Genomic DNA, 20,079 nt, shown 5'->3' with positions numbered 1-20,079 from the left:
AGGGAAGTCCCCCCTGACAGAGTCCCTCTCTGTTCTACAGAAGGCTCGCAGGCAGCAGGACTCGGACGAGGAACAGGACGATCAGGACTGGGACGGTAAGCTGGACACACTTACAGAATGTGAAAATCATATCAGATTCTTTAAATTATTTCATCAGTTTATTTATTCCCAACCTCTTGTTTACCAAGAGCTTGATGACCGTCTGTCATCAGGGCAATTTTGACTGTTTCACTGTGCACTGAAGCTACATGTAGGTGTTACTGCTCACTGTTGTGTTAGACATAAACAATATAGTTGTGGTAAACAATACTGAACTCCAACTCTACTACTGGATAAAAAACAAAGATTACTTCCAGACACTTTGAGTGACATTATATTGTCTTCACAGACACAGTACTTTGTTCCAACACCAAAAAGGAATGCAATTAAGTTGCCATAATCTAATTCAAGGGCAATCATAACTGCATTTTCCTAAAGTGTTAGTTCAGGAATGCACCTTGTGATATACATGATGATGAGTGTAGTCTGTGGTTCTATGTCCCACCAGAGGATGAAGGCATAACCCAGCCTCCTGTGGTCCAGTCTCCGCCCCAACCAGCTGTACAGGAGGAACCAGTCATCACACAAACAGGTGGGAGTAGTGCTGCATTCTAGTATCTAACCACAACATCAGGTACAAGTACACAGATCTGTAGAAGTCCAGATCTGTATCTGTACCTGAAGAACTTGTCCAAGTAACCGGTGATCTTCAATGATAACAGAAACATGAATAAGAATGTTTATTTAGACTTCAGATATCATATGCAAAGGACCCAAGCTTTTAACAGGGAAGGAGTGCTATGGGATGAGATTTAGGATTAAGAGGCTCCTGTAGTTTTACAACTCATCTAGTCACGTTAATGCACTATATGAAATTTTAATACTGACAATACTGACCAGGTCTTTTGCTTGTTTGAACCAGAGGAAACACATGAGGCTCAGTACCAACAGCAGTACCAGCAAGAGTACCAGCAGCAGGAGTACCAACAAGAGTACCAACAACAGGAGTACCAACAGGAACACCAGCAGCAGGAGTACCAGGAAACACAGCCAGCTCAGGACTATGTTGATGACCAGAGTCCTGTGGAGACTGGACTGAGAGCCAGAGCTCTGTATGACTACCAAGCATGTAAGGACACTACAAGCAGATATTTGATTACTGATCTCTGTCTGGACAATATACTTGCCACTGAACCAAGCATACTATACCAGTACACCCTAGATGCTACATGTATACAGTACATACTAGTAGCATTGCATATACCAGTACACCATACCGGTAGATGTTTTATACCTGCACACCACAGATGTGCGCCTACTATACCTGCAGTATACCTTACATGTACATGTATATGAAGGGATTTCATACCTGTACACCATAGATGCTACCTGTACACTCACTCACTCACTATCCGGTTTATCATCTATAGTCGTCTCTGTACACTATAGATATACTTGTATGCTCGGATACCTGACAGCATTGCATACTATACAAATACACCATAGATAAAGTGTTTCCATACCTATACACCATAAATGTATAAGGCTGGTTGAAATGTTGCTGATGACTGTTTCTCCTTTCACAGCTGCTGATGATGAAATCACCTTCGACCCTGACGACATCATCACGGACATCGAGCAGATTGACGAGGGCTGGTGGCGAGGTGTGGGGCCCGACGGGACATACGGCCTGTTCCCTGCTAACTACGTAGAGCTGATCTAAACTGTAACACTCTAACCATGTATGACTGGTATAAAACATGTCTACTTCCCTGCAGGTAGCACTGAATGGTTCATAGACATATTTATTCTTCTGTCTAGAGTTGATTCTTCAGCAGGAAAATGTCAGTAATGAAATGATTGGGAATTGATTTTATGGGGGCATGAGAACTGGAAAAAAATTTGATACAAATCTTTTTTCAGGTTTCTTCCTTTCTTGTTATGCTCTTTGTTTTTGTTTAACTATGTTGTGCAAAGTCTTGTGGTGAAAATATTTTCATCATGTGTTTCCCTATTTCTGTGTGATTTCTATTGTCTCAGAAAAGTTGAAAAGTTGTTGATGCCTGTGGATGATTGATTGAGATAACGGCACACACAACCAGACTTTAGTATGCATGGCGTAGTGGGACATCATTTTACCTTGGAGTTATCTGTGAAAGTCATATTATCATAAAATGTAAGATAAAGATTATCAGCAGCCATAGTATGACATACCATCAAAGTTGTGTAAAAAGTTTTTAACCCAGGAGCAGAAGTGTAGAATTGACAGAAGAGACCATTTTATATTAGGCACATGTAGCTACATACACATATATAGACAAGGATCTCTCCAGGCTCTTTTACCTGTAGTTGGATGATTATGTAAAATTGGCAAGGATATACGGTTTATTGTATGGGAAGCTCCTTGCTTGGTGCTGAACATTTTTCTAGCTGTTTAGACCTGCCATCATAGCTACTATTCACATATAGGTGATGAGTTGTCACAGGTCTCAATGATGGCAGTTGCAGTAACTTGGATACCAGATGAGCTTGGGTAGCAACCTACAAAATCCACTCAACACCACAGGTGGTGGTCCTGTTGTGTAATGTTCAGGACTAGCAAACAATGGTGTACACCTGTGTAAATTATCACACAGACTTTTCTTGAACCGAATAATGATGTAACACTGATCCTGATGATGTCAACTGAATAAGCAGCCTTTGTTTGACAGTTTCTATACAGTAATCTTTTGCCTCATTTATATCACAGTAATCATAGATAACAGCAAAATGAGTGTAGGCTTGCATAAATGACTATAGCTAGATCTACCATTGTTGAGCAAGTTTTATACACTGCCTTTGTAACACGTATCCACTATAGTTGAATTCTGTAGTTTTAAGTAGTTGGATAGAATGTCACAGCAAAAAAAGGTGAACATAGTATTACATCATTTACTTGATTGTCATTTGATATGAATTGTATTAAGGATTGTTTTGAAGTTATGTGGATGCTTGCATGCTACATAAAGTTAAGATGCAATAAGCCTCTTGCCACTAGAGTTGTAAGAATATGTGACTTGAGATGTTTCCTCTGTGATGATTTTTTTGGTCTGGAAAAAAGGAACTTGCTTTTTGTAATCAGACATGTAAAAGGGAGTTTCACGTAAAATGTGGTGAAATAGAAAAATGCTAATAAATTTTTTACCATTCGAATTGTATGTGTTTGTCATTATTTGACTCTGTTGCGAAGATTTCCAGTCTTTTTTTCAAATATCTTCTGGAAAAAGAATAGCAATGAGAAGACAATCATTGAGTCATGTTTCCATCTGTGACAGTATAGTAAAAATTTTCATTGGATTCAACGGTGTGAGCTAGATGAAGTAACAACAAAAAGCTGATGATATGCATTGCAGATTTCATTTAATAACAAAATAAATTCATTTACATTGGTACAAAATGTGTAGTTCTTTCCTTTAAATCTCCTGACAACTGTCTCCATACGATGGTGACATTACTGATGTGTCAGTCTGAGATGCTATAGGTAACTGAAGAGAACAATGTGCACACAGTCTCCGTGCTCAACATCTGTAAGGGGAATGACGTGCAACAACCGTTAACAGAAGTGCAAGGCACACAGCTGTTGTACCCAGAGCCATATGCTTTGTCCACATAAGTCTATGTTCTTGGATATGCAGAGACTTTCCAGAACCGTGCCTGATCCTAACCTACAGTATTTGGGCATAGATACATATAGAACCAGATAGAGTTGGATCTAGATACAATAACAGCTTAGATATGCAACAGGTATGGTGTACAACAGTCTATCCAAATGCATATAGCCAGATGGTCTCTACAAATGCACTGTTACGACATCTCCAGTCTGAAAATCTTTCTGACACAGTGTACAGATCAGCGTCCTCTCCTCTTGCACCTGCATCAGGCACCTGCGACACATCAGGTGCAGACACGGCAGCTGTAGAAGGTTGCAAGAGTTCTGTGCAGCTGGTGAGTTGCACCTGCAGCAGCTGTTCCCACTTGGCCCAGCTGTTGATGTCGTATTGCCATGGATACCTGTACAGGATATATGTAGACATCAAGAAGCTTTCACACTTCAATAAAAAAATACTACAATTACTGAAATGTAAATACATGTATGCCAGTGTGCCAAGAACTGAGGATGTACATTGACCATTCTATTACCATACAGGTGAAAAAAGGTAACTTACACACAAAAATTCATGTACAAACGTAACTGCAAACACACCTCTGTTGGCGTGTAGTTCGTTATTATCTTCCTTCACTAAAGATGAGGCTGCTACTTGACTTATAGCTGGCTCTTTTATTCTCCTTTTGAATGTTGGAATCGACCCTAATGTTCTCGCTAGGGCAGCATCCAGGCTTTGACTCAGTGCCTCCTCATGGGACCCACTGTACGGCTGTTCACCAGTTACTTTGGGCCGTTTCCTGCATGGTTCCAATTCACTACCTTCAGTACATCTTTTAGCCAGGTTTTCTGATTGTCCAGAAGGGTCCTGTGCACACAGAAAAGTATTTACATGTAGTTCTGACACTTTTGGGGCATGATTTGATGCAGAGGCAGAGTTTGACATGTTGATTCGACCTTGTGAAGCTTGTTGTGCAGATGAATGTAGAGCTTTGCTTGTTGAAGGAGCCTGTTGGATAGTTCTTGAGTGTGAAATGGTTTGACTGGTTGTTGCTGAAGCTTGTGCCGCCGACCTTGTACGCCGTCCCACAGTGCGTCCCACGTTTGTAAGGTGTTTTCCTTCCTGTAGGAGAAACTTATCGATGCGGACTTTCAGTGCGGTGTTGGGTACGGGGTAAGAGTTTCGCGTGTACGGGACACCCGTGAAAGGGTCGCTGGGTGGACGGCCCCAAACCTCCTCTGATTGGCTGTGCTTGTCCAAAGTTGATTGGTCGACAGAGTGGCCCGATGGCAGCATCATGGGAAGGGCCATCAGCTCAAGGGTGATCTCATCCAGGAATTCAAGTGGGATGCTGGGATTGTCCTTAGATGACTCTTGTTGCAAATTTCTGGACACATCTTGGACTTCCTCCTCCTTACATGGAGGAGACTGTACAGAAGTTGCTGCAGGCTCCACAGGAGGTGGTTGTTTCAGGCTCTTAGAAATTTGGTGGACAAGACTGATAACTTCCTTGTTACAAGATGCCGAAGGCTGCCCGTAAACACGTACGGACCTCAGCACAGGGATGGAAGCACTCTGTGTGCGAACAATTCTTACCATCAGGTGACTTACTCTGTTCAATGATGCCAGCGATTTCTGCCACAAGTTGGTTTCATAAACATTGCAATCAAGAGCTCCCGGTAGGAACTCTTTTCCAACAAAGGGATGTCTTGGACTGTACCGGTTGTTCTTGAAGCAAAGAAATCTTCTTTCCTCCAAGAAGGCTTTTCCAACAAGATTGAATGTGTCAGGGTTTAATGCACTGTTCAGTGAAGCACTTGTGCTACTTTGTTTACTGTCTACCAGCCAGTTTTCTACACTTGCAGCTGAGTGTGTTAAAATCTGTAGCCCTAACGAAACATTTGATCCAACACATGGGTCAACGTCTATCCTTTGAATGTGGATGTGGAAGGGGAAACTGAGTATCACGTTGACAGGAGGTTTGATGAAGTATTCAGCTCGGAAACCCCTAGCACGGACTCGCGGATCAGCTGACACCAGGTTTGTGACGTCGTAGCCATCAGCACTCACTTTGTCACAATGGATTCTGGGATGCAAAGCTGGGTGGCAAAGATCCATGGGAAGGCTGCTGAGGGGTGGACCGGTTTGTTGTTATGCATTACTTGAATCTCACGTCTGGCAACAATTATCAGAGATCTGGAATACAGGAGATACATGTATAATATGACTACATTTATACATGTATTTGGATAACCATAAAGCACAAGTTCACATTGAACACAAAAATCTTATGACCGATCTGTATTAAAGAGGATGACAGCTTGAAAACTTAAGATGGTATCTGTCTGTAGAGTAGAGCAAGGAGCTTAAGAATAAAGAATTTAAGCTTTAAGCTGATTGAGCAGATCTTGAGCAGAGTTCTTCTATCTTCATATCTTTAATGACATCTGCAGGAAAGTAGGCTACCCGGCCCTGTGGACTGGTGGTGGCATGTTTTCCATAAAGCTCAGACTCCAGAAAACCGTAATACACCAACACCTCTAGAATTGCTGGCGTAAAAATACATAACTGTGAAGACTAGTGACCTGTTTGCCTAAATCAAGAACCTGTAAATAGATATTTAAAGCTCCTTGCCTAAATCATAACTTTGCCCCCCTCCCCCTCGACTCTCCCCGTAACGTTTCGATCTGCTCTCGCCGACATACACTCTGTCATCAGCTCCCCAGATATGCAAACAATCGCCGCTATCTAATTCTCCCATGGCCCGAGGCGCGTGCAGACGTGTCTACAAACCTGGCCGGGCGGGCGAGGAAGCAGGCGAGACCGACACCTGTCTTCCCTTGTCAGGGTTAGTCACAAAAGCAGACGAGACTTCTCACTGTTTTTACTCGAGCTCGAAACCCGGAAGTCTGGTGGACTATTCCACACTTGGGGGGTGTTTAATTTGTGCAAAGACATGTTAAAATGTATTGCAAATTCTATGAAATTCTGATTAGATGAAGTTTGACTACAGAAAGTTGTATTTTTGTGGTTTATAGAACAATTTGGTGCTGTTCTCATTTATATGTAAAGTTTGGCGTAAGGAAAAAGTGAAAACGAATGAATGAAAGTGAGGGAGTTGGACTGTCCCGGAAGTAGCGGTGCGGCGTGTGAAGTTTCAGCTGGCTGGAAAGCAGGAGGGAAGAAAGGACGGACGGAAGGACCCGCCGGCCGAGATTTGGTCAGTAAACCTCTTATCAGCATCGCTAACCCTTAAAACACTCAGGAGGAGTGAGATTTGGGTTGTATGCGTCGGAAGAATTGATTGAGAGTTTCTGTGCATGAAAAGTCGCTAAAATTGCGCTTCTTTTGTGGCGGTGTCTCCAGATGGGCGCGTTGCTGGCGGGAGGTTTGGGAACAGTTCTGGGGACAAGACAGACAAAAATGTCGACATTCTAACCCGCCGACGGAAGGACGTGACTTTCTGGACACTTTTACAGCAACTCAGGAACACACAAACCTCATAAGGTCAGTTATGGTCTTTTATTTATGTCACGGTTGAATGTATAGCGATGCAATTATAGATTTTCTTGGCGCGGGGATTTGCTTCGATTTCAAAAATAATTTATAACGGGAAAAACTCATAACATGGAGCCGAGAAACCAAAAAAGATGGAATGTTTTCGGTTGTTTTGCTGCTGGTCGCTATAGAGCTATAAGGGGAAAAAAATACAAGAACGCTTGAACTTTTTAGCAGTACGAGAATGAAAATATTGTCGTAACCCTAACACAATATTTTGAAATCCGACCAGCATAAAGTGCTTTTTGTTCAATAGGTATGCAATTGAATTTGTTTGTTGTTGACATCGGGATGGCTGCAAAATTCTTTTCCAGAATTTATGTGGGCTACCAAAACACAGTGAGAAATATCTTATCGACGTGTTATGTCATTAATGGTAACAAGTTTAATTGATTAAGCTTATTTATCAGTAAGTAAACAACCCAATCCAGATTAGAATTGTAAATCCCCCAGTTTTCAAATGGTGAGAAAAGTTACTTCATAGCCAATATTAAAATTTAGATGTAGAGTTCCTTTACTGTATTACATGATGGCTGTTGCAGCATTTTTTTGTAGATCAGAAACAAAACAATTACGTAATTAGTTGCAGTCCATCTCTTGTTTATTGTTTGTTTAATGTTCTGAAGCAGTAATAACAACTCATTGTTTGAGTTGTTGTGGAGAAGGGTTGATGGATTGCTAAGCAAGCTGCATTGTTTGGTTAGTATTCTTCTTTTCTCTGTAATCATTTTCAGTCTGACACATGATATACGTTGGTCTTGTGTCCATGCTTTGGGAGTCTTTGGGGAATTCAGTTCCTATGAGTATGAGCCAGGATTTTGCCCCCAGGCTAAATTCCTAGATCTCTAGGTCATCTTCTCGTGTTTATTAACACCAGTCGAGCAAATGCTCCCCTTGTTTTAACAACACGGTTCGAAAGTATGTGGTGTCCCCTGACCTCTTCTCACCGAAATCCCCATCTTTGACTTTGAGATTATTGTGTTCCCGAGTCTTTTGTCCCTTTTCATTCATTGTTGTTCTCACTGTTTGGGAACAACTACTATGTAAATGGTAGCTACAGCTCAAGTTGATTTGCTCATTGTCATTATAACAACAGGCTAATATTTTGGTAATTAAGACCGTGACCAGCCTAAGTACTGGGAAAAAGTGGGAACCAGCACTTTTATTGGTTGACTTGTCCGCAAACACGATTCCTGCGCCGTTATCCAATACGTGGCGAGCGAACCTTGCCATTGTTTTGATCCACTTCGCCGAAATTTCATTGTTCACTCCTGGAAAAAGATAGCAAGGCGGTGAATTGTGTATAAGCTGTGGTATTTGTTTTCTTTGCAGATCAGTTTTGAGATGTAAATGGTTTTGGAGAGAAGAAAGTGGCTACTGTTAAGAGGTGTAACTGGAGGAGGGGGGCATTAGCATGGCTAATGGTGGGGTGGGTTTACTGTGGGTTGGAGTAATCTGTCTGCAGAGCTGCTTCAAATATTTGTGCCAGCCTGTTCCCTAGAAATAAAACGTGCCGATCCTGGGATAAAATCAAAACATGAAAAATTGTTTTGGAAACATGGCTGTGTAGGATTTGGGACTTGTGAAGGAATGAAGGAAAAAAAACTTTTCTGTCGTTTTTGAGTTGAGAGTGACTCGTGGCATATCGAATGGCGAATGAATGGTGTAAAATACAGCCATGCCGATATGTGGGCATCGGGTTTATCAAATTTCAGTGCTCTATTTTCTGTTGGAAAGTCACAAAAATTTTGCTTCTGAATCTTTGCAGAATTGCCGTACATTGATAAAGTAGAAGTTGACCTAGTTATATAGTTAGTTCATGATACGCTGTGCTGTTTGCGGAACCCATCTGTTGTGATGACCCCTGACCTATCAGGAGCCAGGGGTTGTCATGCCGATGTTGTGAATGTGAGAAATTTGTTGCCAGTATGTTGCTGTGTGTGACATGGATGGTATGACATATGGAGGGGGAGGGGGGCAGGTTACAATTATACATGAACAGCATCCCTTCATGTGCCAAAAGGGGCTACGTCATTATGGAAAGTGTAATAAATAGAAATGACACTTTCATTGGCTTATTGTTCAAGATAAAAATTGTAGGTTTGAAATCCTATTTGAATGTATTTGACTGAAAATATTTTTGTGGCAGTCACCACTGGTTTAGAGTATTTGTATTTCAGCATACTCAAGTTTGAAAATAACACAGAACTTCAGAAGCTAACTATCCATTTTCTATAATTTTGAATCCAAAGTACAGTACAGTTATTCTAAATATAGCCAGCAGTTCTAAATATCCCACAGTATGAATGAGTTTGAAGTAGAGTATATTTTGATTGACTGGAGTGAAAAATTACATACTTTGGCTACTTACATCTGAAAATGGCATCACATTCACAGACACATTTTATTATTGGATACTATGGGCTTATGCTATATATAGGGTTCCAGATAACATCATCAATATGTAATATGTATGCCGATATGTATAATCTGTATGATCAAGGAGATTTAATAATCCTTGGTATAATCAGTATGACTTCTAGTTACACTAGCGTGTAGCTTACAAGATCACTAGTCAAATGACAGTGCTTTGATAATCCAGCCAAGAATCCCCAGCAAAATGTGTACGTTGAAGCAGTGAACACATGTTGAGACCTGTTGCCAGATTGAATATGCTTGCAGTAGCATACTGTTGCTGATAGGGGGCCTCATTGCACAGGTCTGGCCACATTGACGGATCATCGGATTTCGAGTGTGACTGAGTCAACCTACCTTATGTACCTATCACTAGTATCAGTAATAATGAATTGAAGTTGCCTTGATTTGGGTCAGACTGTATTTGTATGGTATATAAAACAATTTTTATGCTGGTAGTAATACAGTAAGAAGATTTTGATTGTGATCTTGGGAGGATCTCGTTTCATTGATAAAAACATTTAAGTGTAATTAAGGTACTAGTAGATAATTGTGTGCTGCAAGAAAGGTATTCACATAGTACCTGGGGAAATTTCAGTTACATTACTGAAGTTCCATTGTCTCTCTGGGGATATTCCCTTTTGGGAACATTCTATTGTTTCCCTGCTTGTGCTATGGCATGTTCCATACCATGCCAGAGTTCCCAAGTGATTCCAACATGCCACAGTCAGTATTGTACAGCCTACTACAGGACTTGCCATACAAAAGCTTGCATTGGCCATTCTGTAGTGGAGGTAATGTTGAATTGATACAGAAGTATGTGTTTCTAGTGGGACAACCTAGTCATCGTTTACACATTTGTAACCAAGGTGGACAAAAAATGTTCCCCTCTTCGGTTGGATTATCCCATTCTGCTTTGAGAAAATCCTCCCTTTTTTGCTTCAATGGTTTGTCCCTCTAACATAAGCCACCCTGGGAATTGTTCATGGGTCAGCTGATCTCCATTCCAAAAGTTTTCCCCCTAACCCCGCCTCCCCCTAGCCCTGAGCACTGTGTACACTTCCCAGTAAACCTATCTCAGTAAACAGTGTGCTTTTGTGCCGCCGCCCCTGCCTCTGGGCTCGTCTTATAGAACACGGGGCTCGCCCAAGTCAGAAGTGGGTTATTCTATCCACTCTCAGGACCGATTACTTACACAGTGAGGCTGTAATTGATTTTGGTGGGGTCCTGGATGATCAGTTTTCTTCCAGGCCCGCTGAAGGATCAGAGGACAGGAAACAAGAGTTAGCTGCAGAGGTTCTCAGGTCTGACAGGTCTGATCGCTTGTTCCTGGAGCCGGACTTCTCAACATCACTCAAAACTCTACTGGGAGTACAGCCAGGGGACCAAAGATGGGGGTCAGCAGGCAGCAACATGGTAAAAACTTTGCCTTTCCTTTCAGCTTGGGGCCTGAATAATGGACCCCACGTCGACCTTTTCAGTTCCTCCCTGCATGTTTTGTAGGCCGGGAGAGTCAGTAAAAGGTCGGTGAAATTTGGCTCATTGTCGGATGTGTTTGATTGTGATTTGTCAGGCTGTGCGCTGGTAACGCTTGCCTGAACATATTGATCATGCTGGCATGAATGTCACCGTTTTCCCATGAAAGTCATAGCAATTTTCAAGAGCTGGAAGTGCCTGTGGGGGTATATAATACTTTGAATGATAACTCAAATATGTACACCAAATGTCTGTATGTTTTGTACTTTTAAGTACAAAACATAAAATGGAAAACACCTTAACCCCAATACTACCTTGATACTACCTTTATTCTAGTGTCAGCCTCTCTAGCTTTCATCCGCTCCCCACAATCAGATTATCCGCTACCTCATCAAATATGAAAAATAACAACTGTTACCAATCATTGTTTGTAAGATGATTCTGGATGTTTTTCTTATAAATATTGCATCTCTCCATGCCAGTATCGTTCAACACTATAATTGCAGGAATATCAGGTTGTAACGTCCATTTATTGGGTTTATTTTCCACCTCAGGTGACCCTAATCAAAGTAGACGTGGTCGGTTTTACCCTGGAGAATTTATTGACTGGAGTTTCCAGGCAACTAAAGTGAAATTTCATGGGTTTAATTTTAGGAACAGTGGCTACAACTGCCACAACAACCGTCCTTGAGTTTTTGTCCTTGAGTTTTTGTCCGTGTTCTACAAGAATAACGCATAAGAAGGTTTTAATTGTTATAGTACGGAGAACACACCAGGGTTCATACTTAACTGTGTAAACTTGACCCCGGCATGTTTAACTTTGCAGATACTTCGACTCACTGTTTAGAAAGGGTAACATAAACATCTTTTATGTCCTTCGTTTTACAATGTGTGACACCCCACCCCATAACGGCTCTGTTAATGACTTTACCAACTAAACCAACACCACCCGGACTCTCAATGAACAGTTACGTATTAACGATGTCCAGAAAGGACCCTCTACAGGACAGGCCTGTTGGCTCGGAGACTGTTACAAACAGAACTGCCCAGTCTTATTTGCCTGCTGAACAACATGTCAAATGTTTGCTCTCCTTTAATGTTGCAGCTCTATTGGGAACGGTACTGAGAAGAGGACACTTAAAACTTGAGAAGTGTTTCTAAATATTGACTGGAAACTTTGTACCCTTTATAGTTGGGGAAGGATCAGTTTGTTTGTGAGGGACCTCAAACGGGCACTGTACATTTCTCAGGGTGTGTACCGGCATGGTGGGATAAATGGTGGGATCATAATGCCTCCGTGCCGACAGAGCGAAGTGTTCGCAGGGATTGACCTTTCTCGTGGCCCGGGTTGGTTTACAGAACAATCCGTCAGGCTTTCGCGGGATTGGTCGGTCAGAGGTCCTGAAATAGTAGATGATGTTTTGGGTTCGGAACGGAGTGAAGAGATGGTTTATTGGATCATTCCCACCTCCCAGATTGAATTTCTGCTCCTGTATTTTTCCCTTTCTGTGGGCCAATTTGTCTCTTCCGTTTCGGGAAGTGTTTTTCATTTAAAGTCCCTACATCAAGGTAGTTAGGTGATGTTTGTTTGGAAAGGTGATGTTAGTGTTGTAATTTTAGCTTGAATGTTTTGGAGCTGGTTGTGAAATTAACAGTAAGTTAGGACTTGTGGGGAGGAAAGCTGATAAAGACAGATAAAGACAGATCAGCTGTATCAGTTATCACACTGGACTATCAACATTATCACTTACCTCATGGAACTGATGTAGTACTGGATAAACTTTCATAAAGACTTGAGTCATGTCTTTGAATAATACATGGACTTGTAAGCACTTCCTGATGCCTGTTTGTATGTGGATATACCAGTTGATAATTCATGAACATCGGATAAAGGGTTGAATGGATCAAAAGGAACTATCGCTTATCAGTGATCTGTTATGTGCATTACCCTTTATCACATGCGTGGGTCCTTTTAGTACATTTGTTATTACAAGCTATCACCTGCTGTCATTTTGGATACTTTGTCATATCTACCTTATCAGTAGTATCAGTTATCAAAAGGGTATACCGTACATTTATAAAGTTGTATCACATTTGTACTTATCACATGGTTTTAATCATGTTTGCCAATCATACCCTGGGTTAAAGTTTGACTGTTATGACATGACATATCATACAGATGTGATATTAGTCCTCTATGGTAGAAGGGGTCAGGAGTATATTGATTGTCCTGTCACAGTGTTGACTTTTGAGATTAAAGAAGACACAAGGGTCAGGATGGTGGTGTGAGTCAGCTGTATTGTATTATATAAATCAACAGGAAGTCTGTACAACAGGTAGACAGGTGGGATTCCTCAGGATCCGCTCAGGTGTAACCTACAAGAACCTGTCTTGGAGAAGTTGGGTCACATTTGTAACGAATTAGCTACAGTTTAACTCCTGTTTCTCTCTTACTTCATCCAACCATAAAACAGGATGTAGGAACTTGATTAGCTCAGCTTGCTGCTGTGGTAAATGATTGTCTCGACACTGTCTGAAGATAAACCAATCAATTAGAAGGGAAGACTAACGATTTCCGTAACAAGGAAATGAGATTTTCTTGTGTTCCAACTCCAGCTGAGACCCTCTTAATGTCTCAGCATGGCCTCCATGGTCTCAGTGATGCAGAAATGAGGACAGATATTCATTAAATAATGTCTAGACTATAGTATAAATAATGAGCAAGGGATTTTGTAGGCCTGTTTTTTCAGCCCTTTTTGACGACGATCTGTAAACATAATTAACTCTTAAGTCGTACTGAGTAGACTCTTTGCAGGAAATACCAACGTTTATTGTGTATTGTGATAACAATGATCAGAAGTGGGACAGGTGGATTGTTGTTCTTTACCTGTGGACTATTGTTTACATGAGGGTGTTTTATGACATGGATTATGGTAGTAGGTAAACTTGCAACTACTGGAGAGTTACTACTGGTAATACTAATAGGAGGATGGGATAAAATGTATATTTAAATGGTAAATGTTTGTGAGGGAAAGGGGTATGGGTTCAAATTGCAGTTGGGAATGGAACTTCTTGATAGGTATAGACTAGTGGAATACATTTATTGAATAGATTAGGTCAGTGTACCTGGTTATAATTTATATATAAAAACTAGCTATAGGAAATTGGAAAGCTCTATTGTACTACCAGCTATTGACGAAACATTACAATCAAGTTTGACTGAAGAAAGAAAAGAAGTAACTCCTGTGGTGCCATCATCTCTTCCCAACTCTTATTCTTTGTCACTCACCCTGCTCCCCTAGGCACACATCTAACAACAACAGCCTAAAAGTACCACTCCTCTGTTTGTTGTCGGTCAGGAGGTAATTACTTGTGAAATACCGTCCTGCAGCCAGAAAGGCAACATTTTTACTTATCAGTTCAAATCTCAGGACAGGAGAATTCATTCCTTTCCCAGGCGGGACCTAAAGACAAGAGGCTCGCTTCGCAAGGCATCAAACTTTTCCACACGAGTGAAAAGAGTTACGGTGACGTCTAACTGGTTAATAGAATGTAATTAGTACTCGTGGTGAGTTAATGAGAGGGGAAAATTGTATTATAATTGTCAGGGGAGAGCGCGAGCGGAGATGACCTAGAGCAACAGGTTGCCTATCTGGCGTGTCGCCCACCCATGGTCTACTGGGTACTGTAAACACACGGGGTTATCCACAGAAGGGCCCAGGATAGGCACCTGTGCTGTGGGCGTGGGTGTTGCACTGGTGAGAGCCCAAGTGACACCTGTGGGTGAAGTGTTCTGGTGAGGCACTCCAGTGCAGATAGGAGAAGGCTTGGAAAGCACTGGTGAGAACTGAGAAGCCTGGGGCCTGCCACCTCTGTATGGAAGACAGGTGGACACTGTGACAGGAAAGAGTTTGTGGCATTACATTATAGAAACTCTGGATAAGGAACACTAGGCAGGAAGCCTGGTAGAACTGTTGAATCCTGGCAGACATCAGGACAGTGTGGTTGGACTAACATTTACAGAATCACCATGACAAGCAGTTCAGGTAAGATCTGTCAACTCTACCTTAAGTTTTCATAGTCTCACTCTTACATGTTACGAGAACATCTTCATGTATACTGTAAGCTCAAGGATATATTATGCATGTCACATACACATTGAGAGATAAATTTGGATCTGACTATGCTACACTGTACATATCATTTCATATCGTGTATGTATGACTAGTGGAGAAAGTGACCAGCCACTTCTATCTTGGTTTTCGTCAACAAAGGTTTAATTGTTGTCTAGCAATTGTTGCTATCAAGGCAAGTGGACAGGTAAACCACCAGGTGTGTCATTATCTGGCTGCAGAACTGTCCTTACCTTTGTGCAGGTGTGTTATTACCTGGGGAATTCCATTTTAGCTCAAGACACATAAACCAAACTGCTAAGCTGAAACCTTACACTGTCTGGCTTATTTTCTATAGTAGGAATGTCATATTCACAACTGCATCTCCTCAGTACTCTATGTTAAGTACTGTATGATTATGTTCTATTGGTTTCTCCTTTAGAGGATAAAAACTCCTCGGGGACAATGTGGATTGTGCTGAAGTGTCGATCATCATGTAGATATAAAGTCATCATTGTGGAATGTCCTGATGTCCTATTGTACCCACAGTTGCTCTGCTATGGCAACCTATAAAATGCGTGATGCACATTCAGAAATATGTCTGTACAAAGTCAACACAATGGACCCATTTTGCAGAACTGTACTTGAATGCACTATCAGGATGACTTGGGGGAAAAACTAGTTGTCCGACCCCGTTATTATTTACCGCTGCCTGAGGGCCCATGTTTCCCCGTAGTCAGGATGTTGTAGAACCATCAGGAAACAGGTTGTTGCTGCATACCTGTCCCTAATCTGCAGGTTGAGATCACCTGGATTCCTGCCCACCTGTGTCATGTGGGTCGCCACAACAATACTGCGGCTGTGCATAAGATTTTTGGCCCTGGCAGGATTTTTAGCTTTAGTACACTGTCAGTTGCATAGTTCACGTTTTCGGCAGGGAAGCAACTTTGAATTGAAGGCATAAAGCCAAAACGACTGGTATCTAGGCTGAGATGTCATGAAGAATAGAAGATATGACTATTATGAGGAAAAGTGGCAAGAAAAGATGCTCATATGTAATTTTGATATGTGATCAACCGCATCTGGCCTGTTCATGCATCTGATTTATGTTAAAATTGTTCTTTTATTTTTGAAATCTTTGTCAATCAAGTGCTAACAATGGTGTAGGTTCATACCTGTATCTGTAGAGATAACAGTACAGGCTTTAGGACGGTTAGATCAGTCAGGTATAAAGATTGATATCTAACTTCTCCAGTCAGGAATGTGAAGTTTTCTGTTTCTCTTTTCAGAATCTGAAATTCAGAAAGACTTCATATTCAATGCAACTTACTGTCTCCAATGTTCACTCTTTAATCAGCAAACAATAAACCGGATGGTAAGTGAGTGTGAGTGAATGATAAAATTTTACAGATGAAAGACCGACCGTTTACTGAGCCTGTGAAACAAAAAGGTTCCTTGTGCTGCTGGGTAGCACAATGGAAATTCCTGCTAACCACAGTCTGTACTGAGTGCTGCTTATCACTAACTCCCTCCAGCCTGCACCTGCCCAGTAGGGACTTGCACCTCTGGCCATGCATGGTGACAGGTATCATCAGGAGTGTTTACCTGTGTGGGTATGACCAGGTAAGGAAGGATGTGGCCTGTCCTCACCTTTATGGCTCCACTGGTCTGCCAAGTCTTCCTGAATACCAGCCACGCTGTCTCAAGGACAAGTCAATTTGTTTCCCTGGGAAAGTGTGGATTTAAAATGTCTTACCATATCTCTTTTCTGAGAATAAATAGTTGGATATCATCTATCCTAGTGTATTGCCTCCTACAGACAATTTATCATAACATTAAAATATTGCACTTTTACATTTTGCTGTAGCTCATCTTGGACACAATTTATTGTACTAACACTTTAACATCTTGTTCTCCAGTCAAGCAATCTTTTTCAATGCTAAAACAGGTACCGGACAATATGTTCTGCAGTAGCTCTAAAAGACAATCCCTTGCAAGTTGCAACAGTAAAACATCACTTTCTACAGTATACTATAGCTCCTCCATGTTTTTCTATAGCTAAAGACCAATTATCAGTGTACCTGATGTTGTAGGGTTTTTGTTCTGTTTTGTCTCACGGTTAGTTAAGCAGGAAGGACTAATACCTGTGCCGACATTCCGTAACAACAAAAGTGGCCTTGTTAACAGTTTAGCTCACGAGGATGTTGTCCCACGGTCTTAACCTGTATGACTCCACAGGAAGCACCCAGCTAGACCAAGTGTCTCACCAGTAAGGTTTGTGGTGCTATTTATGTAACTGTTGTGAATAGGAAGATATTTTATAAAGTTGTAGTACCAATAGTTGGCTTTATCCAGCCTTGTGCAGATTGACTGGAAAATTGCACAGTTCACCACAAAATGTCAATGACTACTAGTATTAGATCATTATATGATGTCATGTCTTAAAGCTTAGCAGACTTACAGAAAAGGTCATATGTAGATAGAAGGACCCTTGCTATTTGTGAAGTACTAGTATACACTTTGTCTGTGATGAGTGTACACTGTTTGTCTGTGATGAGTCGGTGATGAGAGCGTGAAGAGGTTGAGTTGACGGATGTTTAGACACTACTCCGTGTTGTGGTGCTGGGTAGGTAGTAGACATGCATTAGCAGAGACAACAGGAAAGACTCATCAGCCTGGTTCTCATGGCAGGGAGGGGCGGACAGGTAAGTGGGACGCCATGCTGTCCTGACTCACAACAACCTGGAACTAATGCAGACTTGTGCCTGGTGCAGACACCTGTCCACTCCTAGCAAGCCTGGAACACCTGGGAATACCTGTCCACTCTTAGATAGAAAACATGCTCTTTCCTCGAATAGACACATGTCCTTACCTGGTGATGTAGTATAAACACCTGTACTCCTCTGGTACATGCACCTACATTCACCTGGTACAAATGCCTGCATATCACGTGGAACTAATACTGACAAAAACACCTGTATAAACACCTGTATTCACCTGGAAAAACACCTGCACTCCTCTCAAAAGCACCTGTACTAACCTGGAACAGCCACCTGCATTCACCTGGAACAAACACCTGCATTCAACTGGAACAAACACCTGCATTCAACTGGATCAAATACCTGTACTCACTTAGAACAAATACCTTATTACATGTGGCACAGACACCTGCATTCACCTGTAGCCAACAGCTGCTCTCACCAAGAGTAGATTGCTGTCTTTCCTGGAACAAATTCCAGCATACAGCTTCATGCCACAGTTATTTTTTGTACCTCCCATTCAAATGTCTTTTTGCACATGTTTCCATTATTTTACACTGTACCTTTTGTAAATGCAACGTACAGTACAAAAGCCTGCCATGACCTGCACACGAATGGTTTAGGTCAGGCCCATTTCTTTCTTCTGTATACCACATGACTATATCCCTGTATGACATCACCAGTTTACCTGAATACAGATCATTTGTACAGCATATCCCAGAAGGAAACCAGCAGCTTAGCCAGTATTGACATACTTGCTGCCAGTGGTGAGTTGCCATTTCAGCTTGTATATAGTTAGACCGTAAGCTATAGTATGTACATGTACATCTACACGTGCACAGAAAAAGGACCAAGCAACTGCATGCTGAGGTAACATGTTCCAGGTCACTCTTGTCAGCATCATTTTTGAAAAGTCCTTTTGAAATTCTTTGAATCAGTACATTCATACATTCTTTGTCATCTCACACACACAATGTTCTTGGATGTACAATGTATGCAGTCAACCTGCACACACAATGTTCATATGTATTTATTTTGCCAGTAATTTTGAATCAGTAGACTTAACTTAACTCAGTATACTTAACATTAACATTCTAAGATACACATATTGCTCCATACTCCTTTAGTAGACCTTAAACTATTTGCTGAACTTGAAGTCTTTCCTGTATGTAAGTTATGGCCGTTACCTGTGAGATTTGTGTGCTGTTACCTGTGATTTGTGTGCTGGGATTTACTCGCAAGTTCTTTTATCAGTGTGACAGGTTCTTGGAAGGAAATATGACACGGGATGAAGAAAAAAAAAACAGAATCTTGCTGTCATCTTTAGTCTGCCATGTTTTGATATGCAGTGTCTTACAAACACTGAGCATAGAAGTAGGCTTACAGCAATGTTTGTATGTTAGGAATGTTCAAACTCGTGTGACACGTGTGAGTTATGTCTGTTGTGTCAAGAACATCAGCAATGTACGTAACTCACAAGGAATGTACAATGCAAGATATAAACGTAACAATGTTGACAAAATAAGAAACTAACTTAGAGCTTAGCATCTATGTTGCATACATGTAAATCATTGTTTCTCAGTCCAAGGAGGTCCTGCTCAGTGTCCAACCTACGATTAGAGGTGTCTATTTCAACATGCCCCTTTTCGTTTGGAATATCCATTTATTCGGAACTTTACCAAGGTCAAAGTCTGATTATAAACACAGGTTTTCCTCAAGGTTAACTGGTTACCTTAGGGTGACAGTCATCAATGTCAGTCTTTTTTAGTTGTCAGCTCTCTCCTTTCATGTGTTACTACTTTTGATAATCGTAACATTCAATTAACACAGACCTAGAGAGAAGGGCATTCTCGACATAACATGCTTAACTAGATTAGGAGTATATATTTAACATCAGAAGGTCGGAAGTTTTACTGTGTTTTGAAGGTCCACAAGATAAAAGCTACAGTATGGAGGGAATGTTGTTTCCCTATTGAGCTGTCCTGTGGCCATGAGTTGTTTCCTTCTTTGATGTAAGACTTCAAAGCTGCCCTGCATGGTGCTGTGAGCAGGGCTGGAAGGCAGCAGGGTGGGGTA

At 41.4% G+C, this 20,079-nt stretch overlaps 3 protein-coding genes across 5 annotated transcripts in view; 2 read left to right on the top strand and 1 right to left on the bottom strand.

The window, feature by feature from the left end:
- Window positions 1-3,231, top strand: part of LOC109471612 (proteoglycan 4-like) — a 19,080-nt gene extending 15,849 nt beyond the window's left edge. The window contains 4 exon segments of the mRNA XM_019770958.1: window positions 1-95; window positions 548-631; window positions 962-1,168; window positions 1,626-3,231. The exon segment at window positions 1-95 is cut by the window's left edge and continues 19 nt beyond it. Of these exon segments, the coding sequence (XP_019626517.1) occupies window positions 1-95; window positions 548-631; window positions 962-1,168; window positions 1,626-1,762 (523 nt within the window). The 3' untranslated portion in view covers window positions 1,763-3,231.
- A 365-nt stretch (window positions 3,232-3,596) lies between these two features.
- On the bottom strand, window positions 3,597-5,848 carry LOC109471423 (RING finger protein 37-like). Its single transcript, XM_019770706.1, has 3 exons — window positions 4,267-5,848; window positions 3,916-4,089; window positions 3,597-3,603 (listed from the first exon to the last, which is right to left on the bottom strand). The coding sequence occupies exons 1-3, from the start codon at window positions 5,799-5,801 to the stop codon at window positions 3,597-3,599; spliced, it is 1,716 nt and encodes a 571-aa protein (XP_019626265.1). The 5' UTR covers window positions 5,802-5,848.
- Window positions 5,849-6,788: 940 nt separating this feature from the next.
- LOC109471611 (leucine zipper putative tumor suppressor 2 homolog) overlaps window positions 6,789-20,079 on the top strand; it is a 72,998-nt gene continuing 59,707 nt past the window's right edge. Inside the window, exons 1-2 of one of the 3 annotated variants that reach the window (XM_019770953.1) lie at window positions 6,789-6,903; window positions 7,050-7,190. The gene's annotated coding sequence lies outside the window, so the exon portion shown is untranslated. Of the gene's footprint in view, window positions 6,904-7,049; window positions 7,191-10,727; window positions 11,073-14,884; window positions 15,179-20,079 lie in introns of those variants that run through there. The other 2 variants (XM_019770954.1, XM_019770955.1) reach the window with 2 other exon arrangements.

The sequence above is a fragment of the Branchiostoma belcheri genome, unplaced genomic scaffold, assembly GCF_001625305.1.
Source record: "Branchiostoma belcheri isolate BF01 breed outbred unplaced genomic scaffold, Haploidv18h27 scaffold25, whole genome shotgun sequence".
NCBI classification, from domain to species: domain Eukaryota; kingdom Metazoa; phylum Chordata; class Leptocardii; order Amphioxiformes; family Branchiostomatidae; genus Branchiostoma; species Branchiostoma belcheri.
This window is presented reverse-complemented; position numbering and strand designations above follow the sequence as displayed.